The 23,558-nt window shown below is 37.1% G+C and overlaps 1 protein-coding gene across 12 annotated transcripts in view; it reads right to left on the bottom strand.

The window, feature by feature from the left end:
- The window catches only part of stxbp5l (syntaxin binding protein 5L), a 111,528-nt gene that overhangs the window by 49,380 nt on the left and 38,590 nt on the right, over positions 1 to 23,558 (bottom strand). For all 12 annotated transcript variants that reach the window (XM_079357151.1, XM_079357157.1, XM_079357155.1 and 9 more), the window contains exons 3-5: positions 13,049 to 13,130; positions 11,231 to 11,331; positions 2,602 to 2,736 (exon numbers count right to left, since the gene is read on the bottom strand). In XM_079357151.1, coding sequence (XP_079213277.1) covers positions 2,602 to 2,736; positions 11,231 to 11,331; positions 13,049 to 13,130 — 318 coding nt within the window. The remainder of the gene's footprint in view (positions 1 to 2,601; positions 2,737 to 11,230; positions 11,332 to 13,048; positions 13,131 to 23,558) is intronic.

Genomic DNA, 23,558 nt, shown 5'->3' with positions numbered 1-23,558 from the left:
GTGATTGCAATTTGTTAAATCTTGCAGAAATATATCAAACAGGCTTCTCTGAAGGGTAGAAAGGGGGTTTTAGTGTGTGAATAAGTGTTCATATTTACAATCCCTAATAATGCTGTAATACCCTGATATAATACCATTGCTGCAGAAAGCAACAACAAAAAACCTTGATATGAATCTAGTGACATATCGCCAACCTCTTATTCCACAGTAGGGTGACAACAGAAACATATATAGTTAGGTTGAGTAAAATGTCAAAATGTTTTAAAAATAAATGACTTCAAAGAAAGGAGTGGGATTAGTTTTTCAGAAATTGCTTTGCGGAACACTTTGCATCAAATAATGTTAAAAAATTAAAGCAATCCAAGACTGTCATTTTCAAGAGCACATACTCAAAACAAATGTTAGACCAGAATGGCCACAACAGCTCAGAGCTTATTTTAAAATGTAAGTAACAGAAATAGATATGCCAATGTTGATTACAGCTGACATGATGCCAGGAGTTGACACAATTCTGTTCATCACAGGAATCCATGAAGCGGATCAGATTAGATTCTGAGCTGCAGTGTTTTCCAATTCTAAACGCATCTCATTTTTTATATCTCATTTTGGAAGGAATCCGCTGAAGATGAAGTGCATTAAATATGTTGCCAACACATTTGCATGAGATTTCAATGAGAGGCCAGCCTTCCCTGTTTTGGATGTTTGGGTCACAGCTAGAACAGACACATTTCAACAGAGCATTTGTATTAAATGATTGCGTCTTTTACACCCACACATGCACACGTACACAGACACACACACACACACTCACACACACACACACACACACAAACACACACTGAATACGGTATAACTCACAATACCAAGCTTATTATTCCACTCCTGGAAAAGCATCATAACTATTCATGTTTAGTCGGAAGTCTCTGGAGCCAAACATTGAAACTATTCTGATATACCACAGTGTACACTTAAACCAGACCTAGAGTAATTTGGAGAGTATAGTATTTTGTTGACATGATCTAATGACCTGTAATTGACCTATTATATATACTTTACATGTTATCCTCACCTGATATTAAAAGATGCAGAATCTTATAAGTCTTACGCTCAACAGTGGATTTTTGCATGGCTTTTCCAAGTCATTGCTGTACATGTGTACAGCATATGCAAGCACATATGTTCCTTCACCTACATTGTCAAATATGGCTGCTCAGTCTGTAATTTTACACTTAAGCATGGAGGGGCGTATGCCTAAAGTCATTCATATCTTAGTTAAAAGGTTGAAAAAAAAAACCTTTTCATATAGATATGGATATAAAATTGGTACGTTCCAAAAAGAAACCTTTCAGATGAGAAAATTACTAGTCCTGTTAAATTCTGATCCACTGTCTTAGCCTCTTAGACTTTGGCAATGACAGCCCTCCCACACAAACATGTCAGTGTTATGATCATCACTACAGTATACTCTTGGCTGACACATGGAAACAAGATGGCCTGGTTTGAGGCTGACTTGTGGCTGACACAACAGCGGGGGTCTTGTCAGGGTAACACCAGAAGAAGCGCATGTGGGTGGGTGAATCCGAAAGAATCAAGGTTTCCAATTCAGCCAAGTGCCATTTGTGTGTTTGATGGCACTTTAAGTTGTCAATCTGCTGCATGTCAGCCACTGAGTAAACACTTGGAGATAACAAAAAGCACATTTAGACAAACAAATAAAGCTTTTTGGCAGAATGGTAAAGCATCACCATTTTAGGCCTTTAATGTCATTGTGAATGCTTAATGCCAAAAGCTTTCAAATTGCTTTTAAATACGGTAGTTCAGCATATAAATAAAGGAACAAAGCTCCCCAAAAATCTTTTTAAAAAATCCATGACCATATATTGCTTGATTAACAGAATAAAAAAAACATACTCATGATAACCTTGTGGTAAACAAGTGAGTTCTTATCTGCAAGTGATTGTAAGGTTATAGCTTTGTTATTCGTTCAATAATATATGGCCAAAGAATAACCAGTGAGTCCACATGAAACATTTGAACATTATTTTTTAGTGGGTGGTATAAGATATCTAAGAATTGTGAGTATTTTATCAATTGTTGTCATAGTCTCTAAAGCCATTCTAAAACGTTTCACCAAAAAAATCTTTTTAAGTAAATGCAATATATATTTTTTTATGTTTCACCTGGGTATCAGAAAATCCTTATTGGTTAGTAGCCCATACATCTGTATCCAGGCTTCTCTAGACATGGGCCCTGCTTACCATTGTCTAGTGTTGAGAATATGCCCAACATAAATGCCTCATAGTAGTCCCTTATCTATACTATCCCCATAACATTTTTGGACAAGATGGACTCAAAAACAACTCAGTTATTTTGTGGATAGGTAAGCCATAAAGCAATAAATCTGACGTCAGAATGATATAACAATGAGTTCATTTTCAAATCATATTCAAGGAAATCAGTAAATTTGGACTCAATTATACCAAGCAGTTAAATATCTCATGCACTCAATTAGCTTCACCATGGTTACAATAAAAATAATCACTCATCATTTTTTGCAATTTGTTGGTCAAATCAAGTATTTTGTATGCATGGAGAACTTACAGTTCTATGGCCTTGTTCCACATGATGACATATCCAGACAAAATGAAGGACTCAATGTTGACGATGTGTGTGTTTCCACGCTCTGTTCCAACGTACAGCCATTTACTCTGAAAGGGCAGGTGGCAAAAGGTGATCCTGGGGAAAGAAGACACAGGGGAGGAAAAAGGAGTTTGATTATAAAGAGTCTTAAAGAGATCCCAGCTACTTTTTGTTTAAAGAATGTTCTTCACTAGATCTGAGTCTGTCAATGTATAACAGCACAAAACAAACCACATGCATACACATATCACATACAACATCCATTGCAGCATAATCAAAAGTGCTGAGTGAGTAAAGCTTGTAATACATGACACATTTAAGTAGTAAATAAAGCTAAAAATGCCAATATGGGTAAAAAATTAAAAACCATTCATAAGTCAACTTGTAAAACTTCAACAATCAGCCATTCTTGAGTCTAATGAATGCTAGTCTAATGCACGAAACTTGACATGGTTCTCTTCGTCATTAAGTTGAGTGATGTGTATCTGTGGCTTTAGGGTCGAGGGTTATATTGACTGTAAAGTGTATGTAGTTTCCTTCAGTGTTGCCTTCTGTTCTTAATGTTGATCAGTGGTTCCTTCTCCAGTCAGATTATTTTATTGTCATGATCTTGTATTCGATTCTTATGAATGTGAGACTGCATCTGTGTGAGTAAACTCTCTGGTTGTTGTTTTCTAATAGGGTGGGGATGCTGGAAGTCCTTTTTCGGAAGTCAAAAACCAATTCCTTACTCCTGGTAGGGTTGGAAAGGTCAAGAGTGTCTGCACAACCCTGCAAAAATGTCCACCAGCCTGCAACTCTCCCTCTGAGCTTGTGGTGTCCATGTTCACAGTGCCTGAGCGTATTTACTGGTACGACTGGTGTTTATGCAGTATTTTTGTTTACAGGGTGTACAGTACTGGTAATTATACTTGGGAATGGTACATAAAAATGGATCTGAGCTTGTATCCCGCTTTTCTAGCAGTCTGACTATTCAAAGTGCTTGTACACACATCGCAATATAAAGTGTCCATCAGTATTAACTAATCCCATACCATTCATACACATTCCCATGCTAACACAGCGGCAGGAGCAATGTGGGGTTAAGTGTTTAGCACCAGGGACACATTAGATATGTGGCTGCAGAGGCTGGGGATCAAACCCCCAACCTTCTGATTGAGAGTTGACTTCCACTTGCACTGTGTCAAATGCACTAGAGAAGTCCTCAAAGACCAGTCTGTAAATTGCTTGGGCTTCTCAAGATGTGTCTTGGTTTAGTGCAGCAATGTTAGTACAGCATTATCCACACCCCTGTAGCATTTTATGCAAAGTTAAGAGAGTTGGGATGCTAACTGACCACCTCGTGGAGCTGTGAAAGAAAAAGCTTCTCAAAGCCTTTCTTAACCAACAATGTTAATGCCACATGTTTTTTGTCATTGTTACAGGTGGGATAGCTCTTGTTGGCTACTGGACTAACAATTACTGATTTCTAGTGTGATGGGACTGAGTGTTCTGCCAGAGGGAGTGGTTGAAGAGATTGAAGGAAACACCAGTCAGCTGGTTGCAGCAGGCATTCAGCAAACTGCCACAGATCTGATCAGGTCCTGGTGCTTTTTTTTGTTGTATTATTTTTTGTGTATGCTCTCATTCTGCAGCTGCAGGTTTAAATGGAACAGCGCAAAATTGACACAATTGACAGTCTTTTGTCCCAACATTAGTTGTTGCTGAATTGTTGTTGTGGTAGGCCAGCCAGCCAGTGTTTTCTTCCTTCCATTATTCCTGAATTTGCCTTCATGGAAAAGCTTTATTTGTTTGTTAAATTCATTTATTCTGATTTTGGATTTTGTCATTTTTTCTGATTTCTTCTAATTCAGAGATGTTTTCAGGGCATTTGTGATCTCGGTCTTATTGTTAGGGAATACCTTTAAAGTTATAGTAGGGACAATCATTGCATGGCAGAAGGTGATATTGTGAGGGACCTCATCAGTTGTTTCCTCGATTCAGCTTCCAGTCTTAAATGGTTCAACCAGATTATCATCCTACTATTTCACTCTTTTCTAAATTATCCATTTGTAGAATTTAGGTACAATTTAGAGAATTTCGCTCATTAATATTTCCTTTTTCTCAAATGTCTCATGCCGTGTGTGTGTGTGTGTGTGTGTGTGTGTGTGTGTGTGTGTGTGTGTGTATGTGTGTGTTTGTGTGTGTGTGTGTGTTTGTGTGTATGTGTGTGTGTGTGTAAAGCAGTCAGAAACTGATAAGCTGCCGTTATCGCAGCTGACTCATTCTTAATCAGGGTTTAATTAAGTACAGGGCAGGAAAGTAAAACGTTTTTTTCCCCAGCAAAGCAGCACCTTTTGTAACTGCAATTTACCATTATGCCCTTTATGATCTACCTCTGCATCTCTCATGAGAACTTTTGCACTAAGCCTGTAAAGCTTGCTCTTAACTGGTATAAATACGTTTTTATAGTGCTCTTCAGAACAACTACCAGTGGAAGCCTGAACATTTTTCGTGTTCTGTAACAGTAAAGAGTGGCTTGTTCACATGTCCTTAAGGCTAGAACTGTCTACCAGTCCCCACACATTCACTACTACTCTTTGAAAATGTTTAAAAAGTAGAACAAAAACATATTAATAAGAGTTTATGAAGTACAGACAGTTCTGGATACTGTAAGTTTTTTTTTCTCCATGTTCTGTGTTTAAACCTTTTCTTATCATAGGACTTGTGACTGTTAACCCAGTCTTTTCCAAAACCCAACCAAGTACTTTTGGCACCAAAACTTACACTATTTTATTTCTTACACAAGGTAAATGTGGTTAAACCATTGCTATTTGGGTAGTTTGAGGAGTCAATTGTACATCAATTTGACTTTCAGTTTCACACTGAACTGAAACAACATTTTTTACGTCCACACACTCTCTTGAACTTCTGAGGTGGGGTCGTGTGCAAGGTTCACTTGCTAGATATCCTCCAAAGTGTATCCCTTTTAAAAAAAAAAAAAAGCTGCAGCATTGCTACAGATGCTGGTGCCAGAAAAGAAAGTAGCCATGAGAAAAGTAACCATTGGCTCAACTTAATGTGCAGAGGGAGAGGATCGCAGGCCAGCCTAAAAAGTTTTCCAAAATCATATAGAGAAGCCAGCCTTTAGAAAAAATAATTGCCAGCGAGTGAGATTTAGGGTCAAGTCTTAGTGGTAAAGCAGGTCATCCTCTAATTGTAGACTGGTGGTATGATCCTCAAGCCCTACAGTCTACATGTTGTTACGCTCTTGGCAAATCACTGAACCCAACATGGCTCCAGATGGCATCACCACTGAGCATGCGGATATGCTTAGATTGGGGTGGAAGGGCATCCTGGCAGTTTTTTTTAGCAGCCTCTGCCAACAGTGTGCGTATGTATGTCGAATGGTCAATGTAAAATGTATTGTAGGGCACTTCAAGATGTCCAGAAACTAGAAACCTCTATAGTCCAAATAGTATGGTTCATTTATCATGTATTATTTTGTAAATACTACGTAGAACACATCAGTCTTTCATTTTCTCTTCTAGGGTACATCCATCAAACAATCAATCATTATTTGTGTAGCATCAGTTCATAACGACTGTTATCTCCAGACACATTACAGAAGAGCAGAAGGGATAATATGCAGGCAGGATTTCTCCTTTGTATTCCTTGCATTCCTGTTGTCCACACATACTTTTGACCTGCTGAGGTTGGGTCGTAGCAGGCCATGCATGGCTTTCCTCTCTTAGCTTCACCCATTGCAAAGTAAACCATACAGAGACAGACTAACTGGCTTGTGCAGTAAAGCTGTAAGCACTTCTCAAGAGGGAACTGTGGCCCACTGCCAAATTTACATGGTGCTGTAGGTAGGCAACCTCAGCAATCCGTGAGGGTCAAGCGTCAAGGGCCAGCTAGTCGTCATAGGTCAAGTCAACTTTATTTATATAGTGCATTTATAACAGCCAAGACGCACCAAAGTGCTGTATAGTAAGTTTAGCGGAATGCATTTCATCCAAAACATCATAAAGGACAATAAAAGTGAAATGTAGATTGACTTAAAAGTAGCACACTGGATTTGAATAAATAATTAAATATTTTGCCAGTATCTTTGTCAAGCTTTGTAGGCGGGGGTTGTTCCCTTAGCTGCACGATGGCTATTACCAGATAAGGAAAGAGACAAGGTGTAAAAAAATCTCGAAAAGGTCGATTACCAGGCATACAAGCTGCTTAAACAATATTTGATCTGGCATTACTTTAATAATCACCCAAAACAGGGAGGAAAGATCAGAACTAATAAGTCAGTCCTGTCTATCCTAATTACCACATCGATTTGACAGGATTATTGGGCTCTCCCCATACAAACAGTAGGCAGCAGGATGATTAGATAGAAGACAAATGAGATGACAGATAATTCAATAAGGATTTAAGTGGCTCGGGGAGAAAACAATATTCAGGAGAGCCAAGTGTTCTATTGCCGCAGCTGATACCGTATTCTGTTGTATAAGTAAAAATTCAAACTACACATATAGGTCATATTAACGCAACCTGAATCAGCTCAGCACATTCTATGCAAACATTTAGCAGCGCTTAACTGCAAAACTCCATCAGAATTTGTTAATGCTCTCTTTGACAACATGTCTCATGCAACAATAAATTCACAACAATATACATTAAAGGGATACTTCACCCATTTGCATGAAGCTTTGTATCATTAGAAACATGGTAGTAGTGTTGAATGGTCGTGAATCCAGCCCTCATTTTGCCCTGAGATGAGAACAATATGTTTTTCTTTGCCTGGAAGTTTTCTTCATGTGATGCAATATGACAATTTTTGCATCACTTCATTTTCACGACCATTCAACACTACTACCATGTTTCTAATGATACAAAGCTTCATGTAAATGGGTGAAGTATCCCTTTAAGTTGCAGTAAGCATCATTGTCTTTTTTTATCTTTCACCACATCCCTAAAGACTGCTCTCCCTTTCTCACTCCTTTTGAACTTCACCTGGGGCAGCAGTAAAGCAGTTGTAACACGTTTTTTTCTCCTACTTTTAATTTTTATCTATTCCAATTAATTTACCCAAAATACTTCAAATAACCATGTTTCCTTTATAGAAAGTACGGTAAATGGATTTGAGCTTGTATAGTGCTTTTTCTCGACTTCTTATTATACTCAAAGCAGTTTTACACTGCAGGTTTCACCTTACCCATTCACACATAGCAGAGGAAGTGTCAATCAGCATTAACTAATCCATCCATTCACATTCATACACCGTTTAAGCAACATGGGGTTAAATGTCTTGCTCAAGAAGCTGCTCGACAGCTCGACTTTCTAGTTGAGATGCAATCAACTCTACCATTTATCAAATGTACCTTTTCTTAATGAGTAACATGTAGATTTTGCCGATGTAAATACATTGTCACAAAACTCCTCAGGGGCAAAAGTTATAAGTTTGGCATAATGGAAAAATACTGAATATTTCAGTCCACATACTGTACCTTTGAAACAGTTGGAATGATTGAGAAGAGTCCAGAAATTCCAAGTTCTCATTACAATAAAATATATTCATTTTCATGTTGAGGTGAAAGGCTTTCCTTTCTTCTTTGTTTTGCCAAAGCATGCATGGAGGGTATATCATTCTTTTTCTGTTTTTGTCTCAGTATACCAAAGGGCCTTGAATTATAAAGGTTATATTTTTTTCTTCAAAGAACACTTTGGTGGGAGAACATGTTCCATAAGCTCATTCAATGCACAATATTTTCCATCTCACACATTACAGTTTGTCATATTTGTCAATTATCCTTGTTTTTCTTTTTAAATGTATTGTAATGTATTTTGTGATTTGCTGTGAATGTCTCTGAATATACTTCTCCATTGTACACAAATTCCCTGCCAAGCATGGCTGTTCTTTTACTTAAATACACGTGTGGAACAGCACGTCTCATCTTTACAGTTGTTCAGCATTATTGGTTTATTATTATTTGGTCTCTAACCATGGCTATGTTAACCACTGACCAATAAGTCAAATCAATAAAGAGCTATGTAAACACATAGCAATAATTCTGACATTGTATACCTCATTGTACTAAAAGTATGGTGGCTGGGAGGTGCAAATTCACAAAGCGAGAAATACTTATAGACAAATTTACATTTTAAGAAAAGTTTTTTTTTTCTACATTTTTTGTTACACAAAACCAAAACCCTTTTACCAAGGGAATTTAAATTTTATAAAACTAATTTACAAGATGTGAAACACTTTTACAAGTGCTGAGATGCATTTACAAGTGGCAACATACTTTTAACAGCCCCCAAAGAAATGTACTGAAACTGAAACTGAAATGAAACTTTAGATTCTTGACTGAAAAGGAATGTACCAAAAATGGACAATTCAGCCAAGTCTTTCCATCATGACAAACAAAATGACTCCTCACTCAATCACTTCCAGGTCACTTACTGCATTTGATATATTTCCATTCTGTCAAAAAACCTTCATTTTGCCTCCGAAGATTTGGCAAACTGTGTGCTGTGCAGGGGACGCATTTTAACAGAGTGCACTGACTCACACTAAGCTTAATATAAGATGCATTTCTCTTGAGTTCTCAAAGTGTTTCTCCTCCTGACACAGCAGAATTTACAGCATTTTTCACCTTCTACAATGCAGCAGGTTTTGTTTGTCAGTAACTCCCCCACTAAGTGAACAAACAAATAATTTATCTGGTTTACTTTGCATAAGAGTAACTGACTTTGATATTTGACTTTTTTTTTATCAACATCAACCTACTTCAATTTCAGCTGCTATGAAGAACATTTTGTATGTGCTCTCTTGTCCATTATTACGGAACATTTAATCAAGAGGCTGTTAAAGGGGTGTGTTGTTACCACATACAGTATTATTGGTGCAACTGCAATGCAGGTTTGCCACATTTGTTAAGTACTTATGCACATCTCAATTGTCATCAACACTGATGAAACAGGAGTTTGGAAGAACTCAAGTCTGCTTTCAAGCATATTCAGAGGTGGCGTGATTTAAAATGTGAACAGTTTCATGGGGAAAATGAGAGATGTATCAACAAATTAGACAAAAACTACAATGTAACAAACTTTGGATCCTTTCAACCTCAACTGAAGTCCCACTCACTCCTCTTACATAACTTGTGGGTATAAGCATCCTGCTGTGGTCATGTTTTTACCACCCCATTGAGCCCTTATGTATTGTACCAATGCATCAAATGGTGTCAAAGGTGAAGCCATCAGGGAAAAAGCAACATAGCCGCAACAACTTCTTCTTTGACCTCAAGTACCCTTCAGTGATTTAGGATTGAACCATTGGAGAGGCTGCGAGTAGGGGAGCTCCAAGAGAGGACTTTTCTGACATACTGCTGTCTCAGGAGATCCACCACCCAGAGATTTTGTATTTTATCCATAACTCCTTCAGCCTGCTCATTGGGTGAAATATTGAACCCCAAAAAAATCTACCAAAGGCTACATCATTGTCTTCTATTGTGTATGAGAATAAGAACATGATGACCCTGCATAATCAATTGTGGTGGTATGTTGACAAAGTGTAAATGACATGTGGAGTGCTTTGATTGGTCAGAAGACCAGAGAGGCAGAAAGTACCTAATTTTCTCTCAGGTAAATCTGATAAAACCCAACAATAAAGTGAACAATGACTTGGCTCCTGGTACCATATGAGCTGTAATGATAAGTATTATTATTATTATTTTTCAGCCCAGTTTGTTTGTCTCTCAACTGGAAGACCGGGGTTCAATCCCAAGCTCTTGCAGCAACATATTCGATGTGTCGATGGGCAGTATAAATGGCACTTGTTAATTCTGATGGTCACTTTACATAACAACCTCCGCCCTCAGTGTGTGAATGGCGTGACCTGCGGTTTAAAAGTGTTTTGAGTGGTCAGAAGACTAGCAAAGTGTTTTGAGTGGTCAGAAGACTGGCAAAGTGCTAAACAAGTTCAAACCCATTTACCATTTACCTTTCTGACCAGGCATCTCGGGCTGCATTAGCAAACTCTTGTTGAACCTCTTCAAAACTTTTTTAGAAACCATGATAAACCTTATATCTCACATAAGTTAAGGTGGCAACATATCAATGGAAACAGTTCTTCAACAGTCAGCTGCTGAATAATGACTGCAAACTCATGTCTCTGCAGTGGTAAATTTGAAGGGTATCACGCAAGGCAAAAGGGTTTATAGGATGATGAAGAAGAGAGAGCTTACTGGCAACTGATCCTCCTTTTCGGGTTAATTAAAAGGTGTGTAACAAGGTCAAAGGCAGAAGAAGGACAGGGCAGCTAACTTTCTGCCAGATTGAATTGATTTTGTAAAATCATGGTGGGAGAACTCTGACTACTGCTGACATTGCAGTTGACAGGTGGACCAGCAGCCAAATGCTGGATGGTCTGGGACTTGGTGCACTAAAGATTGTGTGAAGTAGAATTTTACTTTAGAATTTTAGGATTTTACTTGTATTGGGCAAGCCTCAGAAATCTTATGTGCAAAACAAAATATATGGGGCTGTCAAATGTACTTTTCACAGAGCAGATAAGTGTGAATCTGTTTTAACTACTGACGTGTATTCTTACCTCTCTCTGTTGAATTTGAGTGAATGAAGAATAGCTGGCCGCCTCTGACGGAGATTCCATAAATGGAGTGTGTCATCTGCGCAGGCGGTGACCAGTGCCCCCTAAAGACGAAAAATAAATGTCAGTACTAAATCATTGTCAGTACTAAACTCACACACGTAAAGAACACCTTGCCTTTTAGATTTAACCCACAGTCATTGATGAATAGACTGTGAGCCCCAAGTTATCAGGAGATTCTCGCTGTAAGGCATCAAAGAAATTAATTCAAGCAAACTGTTCCAAGTAAAGTACATGTGTAAAAGCTAAAATTGCTCAAATGAAACAAAATGGCACATGCAATCATAGCATGATTGTTCAAATAGGTACGTGCAATTTTGATCTGAAGAAATCACTCAAGTTTTTAGAATTTGAATCTGCACTGCCACTGACTTATTTGATCGACCTTCTTGTGAAACAGGAAAGAGAAATAGCTGATATTGAATTTGGAGCTTTGCCTGTTTAATCTTTTGTTCAGGATAGTAAGTGCAGATGTGCATTTGAGAGATAGCCCCACAATCCCTTCATAACTCATGTTAATGCACAGAGGTCTGACTTGCTGAGCCAGCTACAGTGGGGCAAGAGATATATTTTCCACACTAAAGTAGCCGACTGTATAAAGAAAGTTAATTTATAGTTCATCATATTTATAATATCTATAATACAACAAATAATTACTGGTATTACATATCCTCTCTTGCACAATAATTGGTCATATCTTTTTTATCATCCGTTACACCGTATACAATTATCAAAGAACGGTTTTGAAGATTAATTTCTATGCAGTTGGAGTTTTTTTTCGATCACCCAAAGGGGTGAAAGACGGTCTGGCAGCAGCTAATGAAGAAATCAAACCAGACTCAAAGAAAAAAAAGTGAGACACAGGCAGGGTGAGAGTCAGGTCAACACCTCTATTATGGTATAATTATCTTGATGTCTTGATGGCAACAAAGGCAAGGGAACCTGAGGCAATCACATTACACCGCTTGGGTAAAACGACAGTCAACAGGGCCTTGAGGAAATTGCACATAAAAACATTTAGAAAAAGTCTGGAGGGACATTTATGTTTTATTTAAATACTGTGGCATGGATAACCTCCCTTTTTTAAATCTTTGAATTAATAAAAGTGTATTTTGTGTTGCGCAGTATCATCTTGACTGAACATTTCATACTGTGTGTTTCAAAGAATGAGTTTTAAAAAGCACTTGGAAAAAACAGGCAATTTTCCTTTAAGGAACAAAGCCATAGTTAAGATAATTAGCCTCCTGCTGGTTCATCAGCTACAGTGAGCTAATTAAGCCACCACAAGCCATTTGTGGTCATGTCAAAGGGTAATGATGTGCCCTTGCTTGGATGTGGAAACAGCTATTCCATCTGTCCTACTCCTGCTGCTTCTCTTTGTCCTATCTACCTGTGGCACAAGAGGAAATACAATTACAGGCTAAAAATAAGACCTAACTCATTAGAAGAGATAGTTCTTAAATTTTGAAAGTTATTTGTTATCAGATATGTATTAGCGGTGACAAAAAAGTAATTGTCACCGCTGTTTCCTCTTTATTTCCCCACAACACAACAGTTCATAATAACACTAATGCATATTATTTATGCTGTTGTTAAAAGACATTCATCAAGATACGAGCAAGGAGGAATGACAAATTCTCCCCAATGTGTGCATTGCATTCAGGATTGGACGCATTACTGGTTACTGGTTGTTGATCGCTGGATTTAAAGCCGAGTTGTGACAAGGAAGCTTTCGATAAGCAGTATAAACATCTAGCTTACCTCATTGATGAGGAACTGTAGCTGAAGAACAGCTGCTCCACTATCATGTTGACAGTAGCAATCCACCCCAGGACGACCCAGTCTGATGACATCACAGAGTCAAGGAAGTGTAGTATAGTTGTGTATAGTTGAGAAATGAACATAGACAAAATAGAACAGGTACAAAGCATCAATTGGCAATAAAAATAATTGGTAAGAAAAAAATCCACTGCTTAAAATGATGTAATAATAATTAAAAATTGATCTTGTGATAAAGAATGACTTATTATTATCACCAGCCTTTTCAGAAACAATATTATCAGACAAATGAGTGTAGTATTACTGTAGGCTTGTTCTTTCACCTACTACAATTGCTACATCTGGAGTTTTGTCGTGGTCATAAGTTCAATTGATTAAACTGAAAAGAATAAATCTTGATTGAAGGATGTACCTTGCAACAAATGCATTGGCACAAAAGATGAAATTGCAGAACCGTGATTTGTGCCACTGGCTGGACATAAGCACGCAGGTGGTCCAATGTCAAATTCGGTTATAGAGCATGACTGGATTTAAAAAAAAAAAAAAAAAGGTGCTTTGTGATGTTTGATGATTGCTGACATAACCCTTACTGTGCCACTCCTCCAACCTCCAGGAAGTTTTGAAAGCCTTCGTGCAAGCACAGGTGAGGGGCACAACTTGTGTATGTCTTGTTTTCTACTTCACTCGCGCAAAGGCTATACTCATACATCTAGGTCTTTGATGCCATTCTTCAAACTGTAATTTTAACATTAATTTGGGCCATTTTTTTAGACAGTTGTATTACTTCATTGGTTTAAGTTAGTCATCTCCTATCTATTGGCAGCTAATGGTTTAGAACAAATTATTACTGTAAGTCAAGTTTACATAACCTATCCAGAGCAAGGATCATGCAGGGCTTTATAAGTCAACAGAATATGAAACAACAAAAAGAAATAGCATTCTTGTTCACAGAACTGATAATACTGTGTTTGTGATAGATTTTCAACCAGAAGCCCTGATAGTGCTGTCCAACAAACCCTTTCAGCAGGTCAACATTTGAAGTCTTTTCAGAGAGAAACGTCAGAGGTAGAGTTCATACTGTACATGTTTGCGAAATGAAATTGTAACATTGTAAAAGATGTAGATCCCTTAATTGAGAATAAGCATCTGCTAAATAAAATAATAACATGATGACATTTGTAGGCTTTAATAAAAAAAGATGTCAAGTCCTGCAGTGTTATTTTTGTTTTACAAAACACATCACCACATACACAAGCTTAAAAAAGTGTTCTGGGGGCGCCGATAGCGCAGCGGCAGCGTGCGCGCGCGTACCATGTTGCGAGGCTTTGCTCCTCGCGCGGGCGGCCCGGGTTCGCGTCCGGCCTGTGGCCTCTTTCCCGCATGTCTCTCCCCACTCTCTCCCCCCTTCCGACTCTATCCACTGTCCTCTGACTCTATCAATAAAGGCAAAAAGGCCAAAAATAAATCTTTAAAAAAAAAAGTGTTCTGTTTCTTAAAACATGTCTTGTGACAGAGCCAGCTCAGATTAAGTAGATTATCCTTGATCATTTCATAGCAAAAATTGACCTGTTATCGTTGTAGTTGTATTAATACGTATTGGCAACACACAATTTTTTTTTGTTATCTTCAACAATCTGGGGTAATGAAGCTTTACTTCCTTCTACTAATATTTTCTATTTTGCATCATTTCATTTACTAGACTATTTGACTATGTTCTGATTTACAGCTGCATTTTGTGCATTTAAATTGTTTTGGAACACATGTCCTATGATGTTGTTCCTTTACCTTCACCTTCTCCCCGAAGGAATTTCTGTACACCTCAGTCAACATCAATGCTGCCCACACCATACAAACAACTTGGGGGCACATTCATTGTGTTACATTACACGGAGCAATCAAATGTGTTGAACTGAATGGCAGTACTTGTGCAGAAAAAGAATCAGAGAGAGCAAAACGTGTATTCAGCTTAAGGAAAACAACACAATGAGTAATAGTGGAGAGTGGGAGGTTAGAGAGATGGTTTAAGCTGCTGCAGGATCACAACGCAAAGGAGAAGTAAAAAACAACAACAAAAAAACTCTCCTATCGACCTAAATTAGATTAAACAGTTATTGTTGAACTCACGGGGCAAACCCATCTGTGCCTTTAAGTGATAACTAGCATTCTTAAAATGAGTTTGAAATGCATGTAAAATCCTTTTTCTCGCTTACAAAGCTCGAACTGTTTTCGGCACCATCTTATCTTAAAGAGTTAATTGTACTGTCCTTCAAGGACATTATACTCCCAGAATCAATCAATCTGTCAAAGTTTATTTCTATAGGTTATTTAAAACAACCTTGGTTGACCAAAGTGCTATACAGGCATAAATCACACTATAAAAAACTGTAAAAACAATAAAAATACAATAAATAGGAGAATGAAATAAAAAGATGTCAAGATGTCAAGCTCAGCTTGTATTAAAAGCCAGAGTGCAGGCATGCTTGTGGTACCTACAGCCTATCAGGCTCAATTCCTCTGGAATCATCTCCCAGGTCCAGGAGGCAAACACACTCTGTACTTTTAAGAATAGACTTAAAATTGCGTAGACCAGCTCCTCATTATGCTGGACAGTTGGACTACAGGGGGAAACAGCACCTCAAGCTCTCTCTCTCTCTCTCTCTCTCTCTCTCTCTCTCTCTCTCTCTCTCTCTCTCTGCATTCACATCATATTACTACATGTTGCTATCTTATAAAAATCTCAGTTAGCAACCACATATTTTCCTGGGAGCTGCTGAGCTCTTGGGTTTCCAGGGATCGTTGGTGGACAGCTTGCCTGAACAGAACTTTCCTGATAATAATGAGCATGGTCTTTTTACCTGCTCTTTTGTCATATTAAATAACAAAGAGTATGGTCTTTTACCTGATTTTTGTGAAGTGTCTTGAGATAAGACCGAGACTTGGCACTATACAAATAAAAACTGATTTAGTCAATTGATAAACCAGTTCACCAAATATTTTTACACTGCTGACTCCAGTACAAGTTAGTATTCCAAACAATATTAAGAATTAAATAGATTCAAAAATACTGTAAATAACCAATGAACAAGTGTATTTTTTTCATCGTTGATGTTTCTTTTGAACAAGGTTTAAGTTAAAAACTTATAGAGAAATATGGAGCTAACTTAACAATACTTTCTATGTGGTGAAAGAAAAACAAAGACAAACTTAAAAACATAAAATTTGGATTTATTGTGTGACATCATGGGTTTGTATTAAAAACATGAATGTAAACATATGAATTATGATTCACCCATTGTTTCTAAACATACTGTAAAGGGTAAAAAAAAAAAAAATAGCCTGCAATGAACCACCCACTTACATCAGCATGTGCCAACACAACAGTTATAAAAAACTACTGTTGTTAACATTTCAGCCAGTTTTGTTTTAATGAATGAAGATCACTTTATTGTTTACTTTGGGAAGCTTGAGCATTCAAATGAATCCAGCTTGTTGATAAATTCTATTAAAGAAAGAGTTCTAGATATGGTGAATTATCAGTGCTATATAGCTTGTTTGAAAGCCTATGCACACAACACATGCACAGTCACATGTTGCTGCAATGCAATGCAATTTTTGTACAATTTACAAGCTCCCCTCATCATTTCGCTTAATTAATTGAACCTAATTCAACTGTTTAAACCCAAAGCAGAGCAAAAATACACGCCAATATACACGTTGGGACATAGCATTGGGATGAATTTCGATTGGCTTGTTAGCTTCCACAAAGCTTTTAAAATGGTTGAAACATTAGTAAATTCCCCCTGACTGCAGGATGAAACTGTTACAGGAAGAGAAAATATGGTTATTTTGATGGTAAAATATTCAGATAATTCTGTATTGAAATATATTTGGCACAGGAAGTTTCCTTTTAAAGGGGACATCAGGTGGCAGCCTATTTGTGAATTTTCATGTCCATTTAGACAAGATTAAACATGTCATGGCCTCTGATAACCAAGTAAAGTTAAAGGAAAAATCTTTTTTTCTGTACGTTTTTTTAGTTTGAGCTCTTGTTCTGGAGATTGTTGTGCATAGTATTCAAAGGTCTGATAATTTAAATTCTTACACTCATTGTTTATGGAAGGCCAAGATTAGTTATTCAGCCCTGTGGCCACTGATAACCTGGGAGGTGAAATTATTATAATGTAATCACTGTCTTCGTGTCCAGTCACTCTGGGAAAACAGATGTGCTTGTGTGTCTGTGTTTGTGCATGTGTGTCATTCAGGAGCTGACGTGAAAAAGAATGGTCTGTGACAGGCAAAAATCATCTCTCTGTCAGTGATGATCTGTCTTTCCCTGACAGGCAAGTCTTTGTATCCATCCTATTGAAATTCACATCACACTCTAAACGACATCAAAACATATAAGATGCTGCAAACACAAAGCTGATGTGAAGGTGAAGTCATCTACTTACATTCATGAAAAACACTGTCTTGCTGCCAGGAGAAGATGCCCAAAATAAATGTTTGGATCTGCCTTTTGTATATGATTATTTTAGCATAAAAAACAATATGAGACAGGAAATGAATATAATGAAATTTGAATTAAAAATAAAAAAACTAAGGCTTTGTTTCCTCACAAACCAAAACATGATCAGTACGTCTGTTTATTGAGATGTTATAAAGGTTTGGGACTGTTTGCGTTAGCTGTTTCATATCAACACCTGAATACTTCACTTGCTAAGATGACCGCAACAAATCTAGTAAATTATCACCAGCTTATTAAGTGCTGCCTGCAAATAATAGGCTCCAATTTAGAGTGTGTTTTTATTTAAGCAGGGGAGATAACACCCATGGTACATTGGTTTGAAAAGATAGCAAACATGAACATAAAGCAAAATACATGTTTTTTCAGTTCTAATTTTATTTTATCTATTCATAGTATGAAAAACAAACTGTTTTGGTTTTGTTGAAGGTTTGTTTTCACTCTTTCTCCTTCTCCCCCTTCCCATTGTGTTCTCTTTCTCTTGCAGGTATGTGTGCAGCAGGTCGTATGGCTGGCTTCTCCCACAGCAGCAGATGAGGGACACCTGTTTCCACTCAGCTCATCAACCTGACAATAAAAGCGTGGGCCCTAATTTATGAACAGTGGGTGTGCTTGGATGTGTGCGTTGAGTGCAGTAGATCATTACCACGCAGAGAGTGGAAATGATAAACTTGTTCTTTAACTTAAAAATATTTGTAAAAAAAAAAAAAAAAAAAAGGTCTGACATGCTTGCACACAGAATGTAGTTGGAACATTGTAATGGAACATTACAAAAACGAATAGAAAGAATTCTGAGTTTCACAGCACCCATGAATCAAAATCAATGTTTGTTCGGATTTTTATTGGACGATGATTTTGTCTATATTTTTGAAACAAACATAGTGCCTAATTGGTCTTAAACCTTGAAAACATTGCTGTGACAGGCATGCAAAAAATCTTTGTATTATTTAAAAATTGGGAAAAACATGCTTCTAAACATGTTCCAAGGTTATAACAGAGCGTGCTGATCTGTTTGGTCCAGCTGGTTTGGAAAGCGTCACTGATTCATTAATTTCCCAGAGGAATCTATGTCGCTGATGATGCTGAAAAAGCTCTGTCCAAGGGTGAAAATTGTATGTTATTTTGTCATCCTATAGACAGGCAGATAGGCAGATACTTCTCGCTTTTGTGCTATGATAGCTCACATTGTTTTATCTATTTATTTTGCACTAAGCTAAATATCAAACCTCTTTCAGTTCTGACAGCTCAACAGTAATGATTGTTCAACAAAGCCATTTTAGGGACATGTGAAGTTAGGGGAAAAAAGGATTTATTTTATACTATCAAAACTCTTTATTCTGCTGAGATTTTCTCTTCTATAGTACTTTGGTTTGTGGTTTAGGGTTCTGTTTATAAAGCTATACTTGTTTTCAATGGACCCTCAGTAAAAAGTAAAATTAGTATTCAATTACAAAAAAAATCCACTGTCTTATAAGTTGCAGGTTTAGTGTATGTGCACTGTAATTTCCATACAACAAATAGTATAGGGCCATATATTTAAAAGTTCAGAAAAAAAACGGACCAAACTATACTAGAACTAACTCTGCACTGCAAAACAACTATAGTTTCTTCATTTCTTAATCTGCTTAAACAGCTGTCATTTGAGGGACCTTCAAATGTTGATTCAGAGTTTAAAAAAAAAAAAAAAAAGACTCAGTGCTACACTTTAAAATCCTTTCTTATTCATTATAAGCAGTAACTTTTGTTCATTTAATTTTTGTATCAAGTTTAGCTTTTTTACCCACAATTTTAAGTAAGTTATTTAGACCATTCCTTCCCAGTTGTGAATACATTAATATGTTCTCTTCTTGTATAACAAAGTCCTCCCAAAATAGAAAAACATATTCAAGCCCACAGCTCTGCTCACATGCTTGTCAAGATACAAAAGCTAAATGTGATGACGTTGATAATGATGATTAAGCGGATAAAAATGACCCTTCAACACCTACTTGTCTTATTTAGTTACTGTGGTTGCACTGAATGAGTCATATAAAATGACTCAACGACTTGCTGGTGACATTTGACACAAGTGACAGAAGTTGGATAGAAAACTGTCGCTAGGGCGATAAGGTCAGAAAACTAACTTCCTTATAATCTTGAGTCAATACGAACCAGACAAACAAAAGGACATTTTATTAAAAAACAAAATGCTTGAGCATTGTGCCTGAATCATGTTGTCAGTCAAGCGTAATTTCCGTCGTCAAGTCTACTCACAGTCTCTGATGGTTGAATAACAAACTGTACTAGACTTTACTATAACCAGGTGTGTGCTTCCTGTGTTGACAATGTGTATGTCTCAATTTAAAAACAAAGTGAATGAAAGATTTGTTTTAACGTGAGGTTATAAAATTTACATTAGGCTAATTTACAATAACTCAAAGCAGTAATATTGCAACTAAGATTAATTATTTCCAAGAGTACCTGCCACATCACACCAATGTATATATAATTAATTATTAAGAAAATTATTTTACATGTTTAAACATCAGATGTGTTGTGATATTATGGCTTGCAAAGTGTTTTAAGCCCAATTTGACACTTTGATTAGTGTAATGGCACATGGAGCATGTGATGATCATTTCCCATGTGCAGCGATCAATAATGTTTAAGTGTGAAAGTTTGTGCTCTTTGTGTGTGCGTGCATGTGACTCAGTGGATGCTGTACCTTTTTTGTTAATCTGTATTTAACATAAGAAAATTTTGGCAATCTTTTACAACATAAGGTTAGAAGAGTGATTAATATAGAACATTACTCCTTGTTTATTTACATAGAGATACGTGAAGATGATGAAGATGAAGATAAGATGAAGATAATGAAGATGTCAGAGTGAGGGTGTGACACATTGATATGTAGGCACAGCGCCAGAGCTCTCCAGGGCACCTCTCCGCCAACCAGATCAACTCCCATATTTTGGTCCTCACTGGGACTTAGACCAGCACCCTCTGGTTCCAAACCCAAGCCCCTGACTGAGTTACTGCTGCCCCTTTATCATAGTTGTGCTGTCTCTGTATCCCGCAGCCACAATAATCATGAACCTCATGTATGAATTACAATTACTCACATTCTCCCCTTTCCCTCTCCCCCTCTTTCTGTAGTGGGTGTATAATAACTGTTTTGTGTATGTTCAATAAAGGTGGTGGAACAGTAGGGTTGCAGCTGGGCAATTTAGATTTCACAATGAACATCTCAGTACAGACAGGCGCAGAAATCACATAGTGATATCACAGTTATACAATTTATTGATTTAATTAATTTTGTTGATTTCACTGATCTCATTTATTGATTTTTATTGATTAGTTTGATCAATTTAATTTATTATATGAATTGCATTTCAATGATCGCAGTAGTTTCCGTAAATGATCTAATTGATTATGTATTATGATTTATGTTATTGATTGCTTTCATTTATTGATTTTCTTGATTTCATTGACTCCATTTGATGACTCCGTTGATTTCACTGATTTGATTTATTGATTTGATTTCTTTAGATTATGTCATTTAATTGATACAATTTAATGGTACTTAATTACATTGGTTTAAATGATCTTATATGCTCATTCCATTTCATGTTTTTGTTAAATATACATCTTTGATTAATAAAATAGAATATTTCGGTGTATTAATTTCATATTTGATTTGTTTTATTTCCTTCATTGATATAAGTTATAAAGTTATATATCAGTTATTCATTTAATTGATTGTATACATTTCAATGAGTTCACCTTTTTATTTTAATGAGTTCAACTAGTTAAATTAATTTCATGGATTTTACTGACTGATTCAGTTGATTTCATTTATTTTAATTACATAATTTGTTTCACTACTGTTTTGATTGAAATTACTTAATTTGATTATTTTATTGATTTAATGCAATTTGCTTGATTTTTTTTAATTTCATTCTTTTTAATTCAACATTTTTCCTTGACTTCCTCGACTAAATTCAGCTTACATGTTAATATCTAATTTGAGTAAAAATGTACACAAACAAGTTTAGATTTTTCTTCAAGTTCTTTCATCTTGTTCTACTAACTCTCCCATCAAGTCTATACACTGTTAGCCTATGCAACACTTTCACCGTCATAGAAAACCTGCTGCCCCTGGAGACTACAGGACCTGCCTGAGACACTGCACTGTCCGTCTGTATTTGTGTGTCTGTTAGGTTTTTTTTAGTTTTATATATCTGTGGGTAAGGTCGCAAGTAGAATCTTTCTTGTTTGTCTGGGATAAAGCAAATTTACCTGCTGACCTTGCACTGGCAGATAAAGACGTAGCCAGTTCTTCAATTAACATACAATTCTAGAAAGTCATCTCATTTTGTGGCAAATCTACTCTGTGGTGTTACCTTCTTACTTTTGAAACTAAGAACCCCACAGGGGTTGCCGATTCATTTTAGGATGGGGTTTATCAGTACTCAGATGTCAGTGGTTATCCTGTTGTTAATTATTTCTATAGCCATGACGATGTTTACATAAAAGAGGAAGTGAGGGTGCATATAAGCATTCACAAACATGGACTTGTGTACCAGTGATGGAGCAACATGCTGTACTAATGAAAAGCAGACTAGGGTAGGGTATATAAATATATATGTGCTTTAATGTCAATGGCACTCAGAGTTGTAAAAATTATTATAAAATCTAACTTTCCGTTGCATGAGAGCTTTTGAGTGTGCGTGTGCATGTGCAGAGCGTGCATAAACGAGGACTTCTCTCAGCCCTCTTTCCTATAAAAACTCAATTTCTCTTTATTTTAGAGACATGCTTCTCGCACACATCTCACATGCCTGAATCACACAAATGCACAAGCAGGACCTGTGGACATGCAATAATGTCAGAGTGCAGTGGCATCCCCCACTGGAAGCACCCCCTGAGCTGGTGGGGTTTCGGTGCCGTGCTCAAGGACAGTGCTCGGCAGTGCTCAAGAAGTGATCTGGCACCTCATCAGCTCCCAGACCAACTTCTATATTTTTGGTCCACATCAGGACTTGGATGGACTGAGCTACTACCGCCCCTAAACTGTGTTTTCTTTACAAACCATTAAATGAAAGAAAACAGATAGATGGCAGTACCTTTATATAATCTCTCCTTTATGGACAATATACCCACATTGGCTCAGCTTTTAAAGTCTCCCAATGATTTTGTCTAAACAAAAAGGGAAACAATCTTGCTTGGGTTTTAGCCAGCTTGACCACAGAAATAATGTATACACATGCAGGGTTTAGGAAAAAATCAATAAGACAGCAGCAGGTACTCCAGAGTGCTGCTGCTAGAGAACTCACCAACATCAAAACATCATGTGTAGCACATTAATACATTTCTTATATCACTCCAGAAAGTGTCCATGTATCAAAAGTTAGCCTTTTCCATGTATGCTTCTTACCATTGGAAACACCTTCTAGAAAATGTCAGACATGCTTAAAATTAGCTACACTATAGTTTCAACTTGAATTTGAAAATGCCCTACTGTAAATGTTCTGCCTCTTGGAAGAGACCTGCAATCACACATAAGAAAGACACTTACAGCAGAGCCAAAACAGCCATATTGAACTCAATTGAGAGACAGTGCTCCTCTCTCACTAGCTAAGGTGCAATTTGACAACAGCTAGAGCTTTATCGATTCAGCTGCCTAAAGGCTTTTTTTAGAAGTCAGCAACATTATTACACCCCGTATCCCCTCTTAGCCTATCTGTCTGACTGCACGTGTCCCTCCACATCTAGGCAGAGACAGCAGTGTAAAAAAAAAAATGGTGCAAACATTTCATGCAGAAACTTTTGTGATGTGCTGAGGTATTACAAGAGCTTTTGCAAGGTTTTTGAGCATAATATTGGGTAACACATCCATAATCCCTTTTCTGCCTTAGTGTTCAAAAAGCAGAAAATTAATGCACGTCTTTAATACCATACAAAAAACTGCTAACGGGCTTCTTATTACCA

The sequence above is a fragment of the Symphodus melops genome, assembly GCF_947650265.1.
Source record: "Symphodus melops genome assembly, chromosome: 12".
Taxonomy (NCBI): domain Eukaryota; kingdom Metazoa; phylum Chordata; class Actinopteri; order Labriformes; family Labridae; genus Symphodus; species Symphodus melops.
This window is presented reverse-complemented; position numbering and strand designations above follow the sequence as displayed.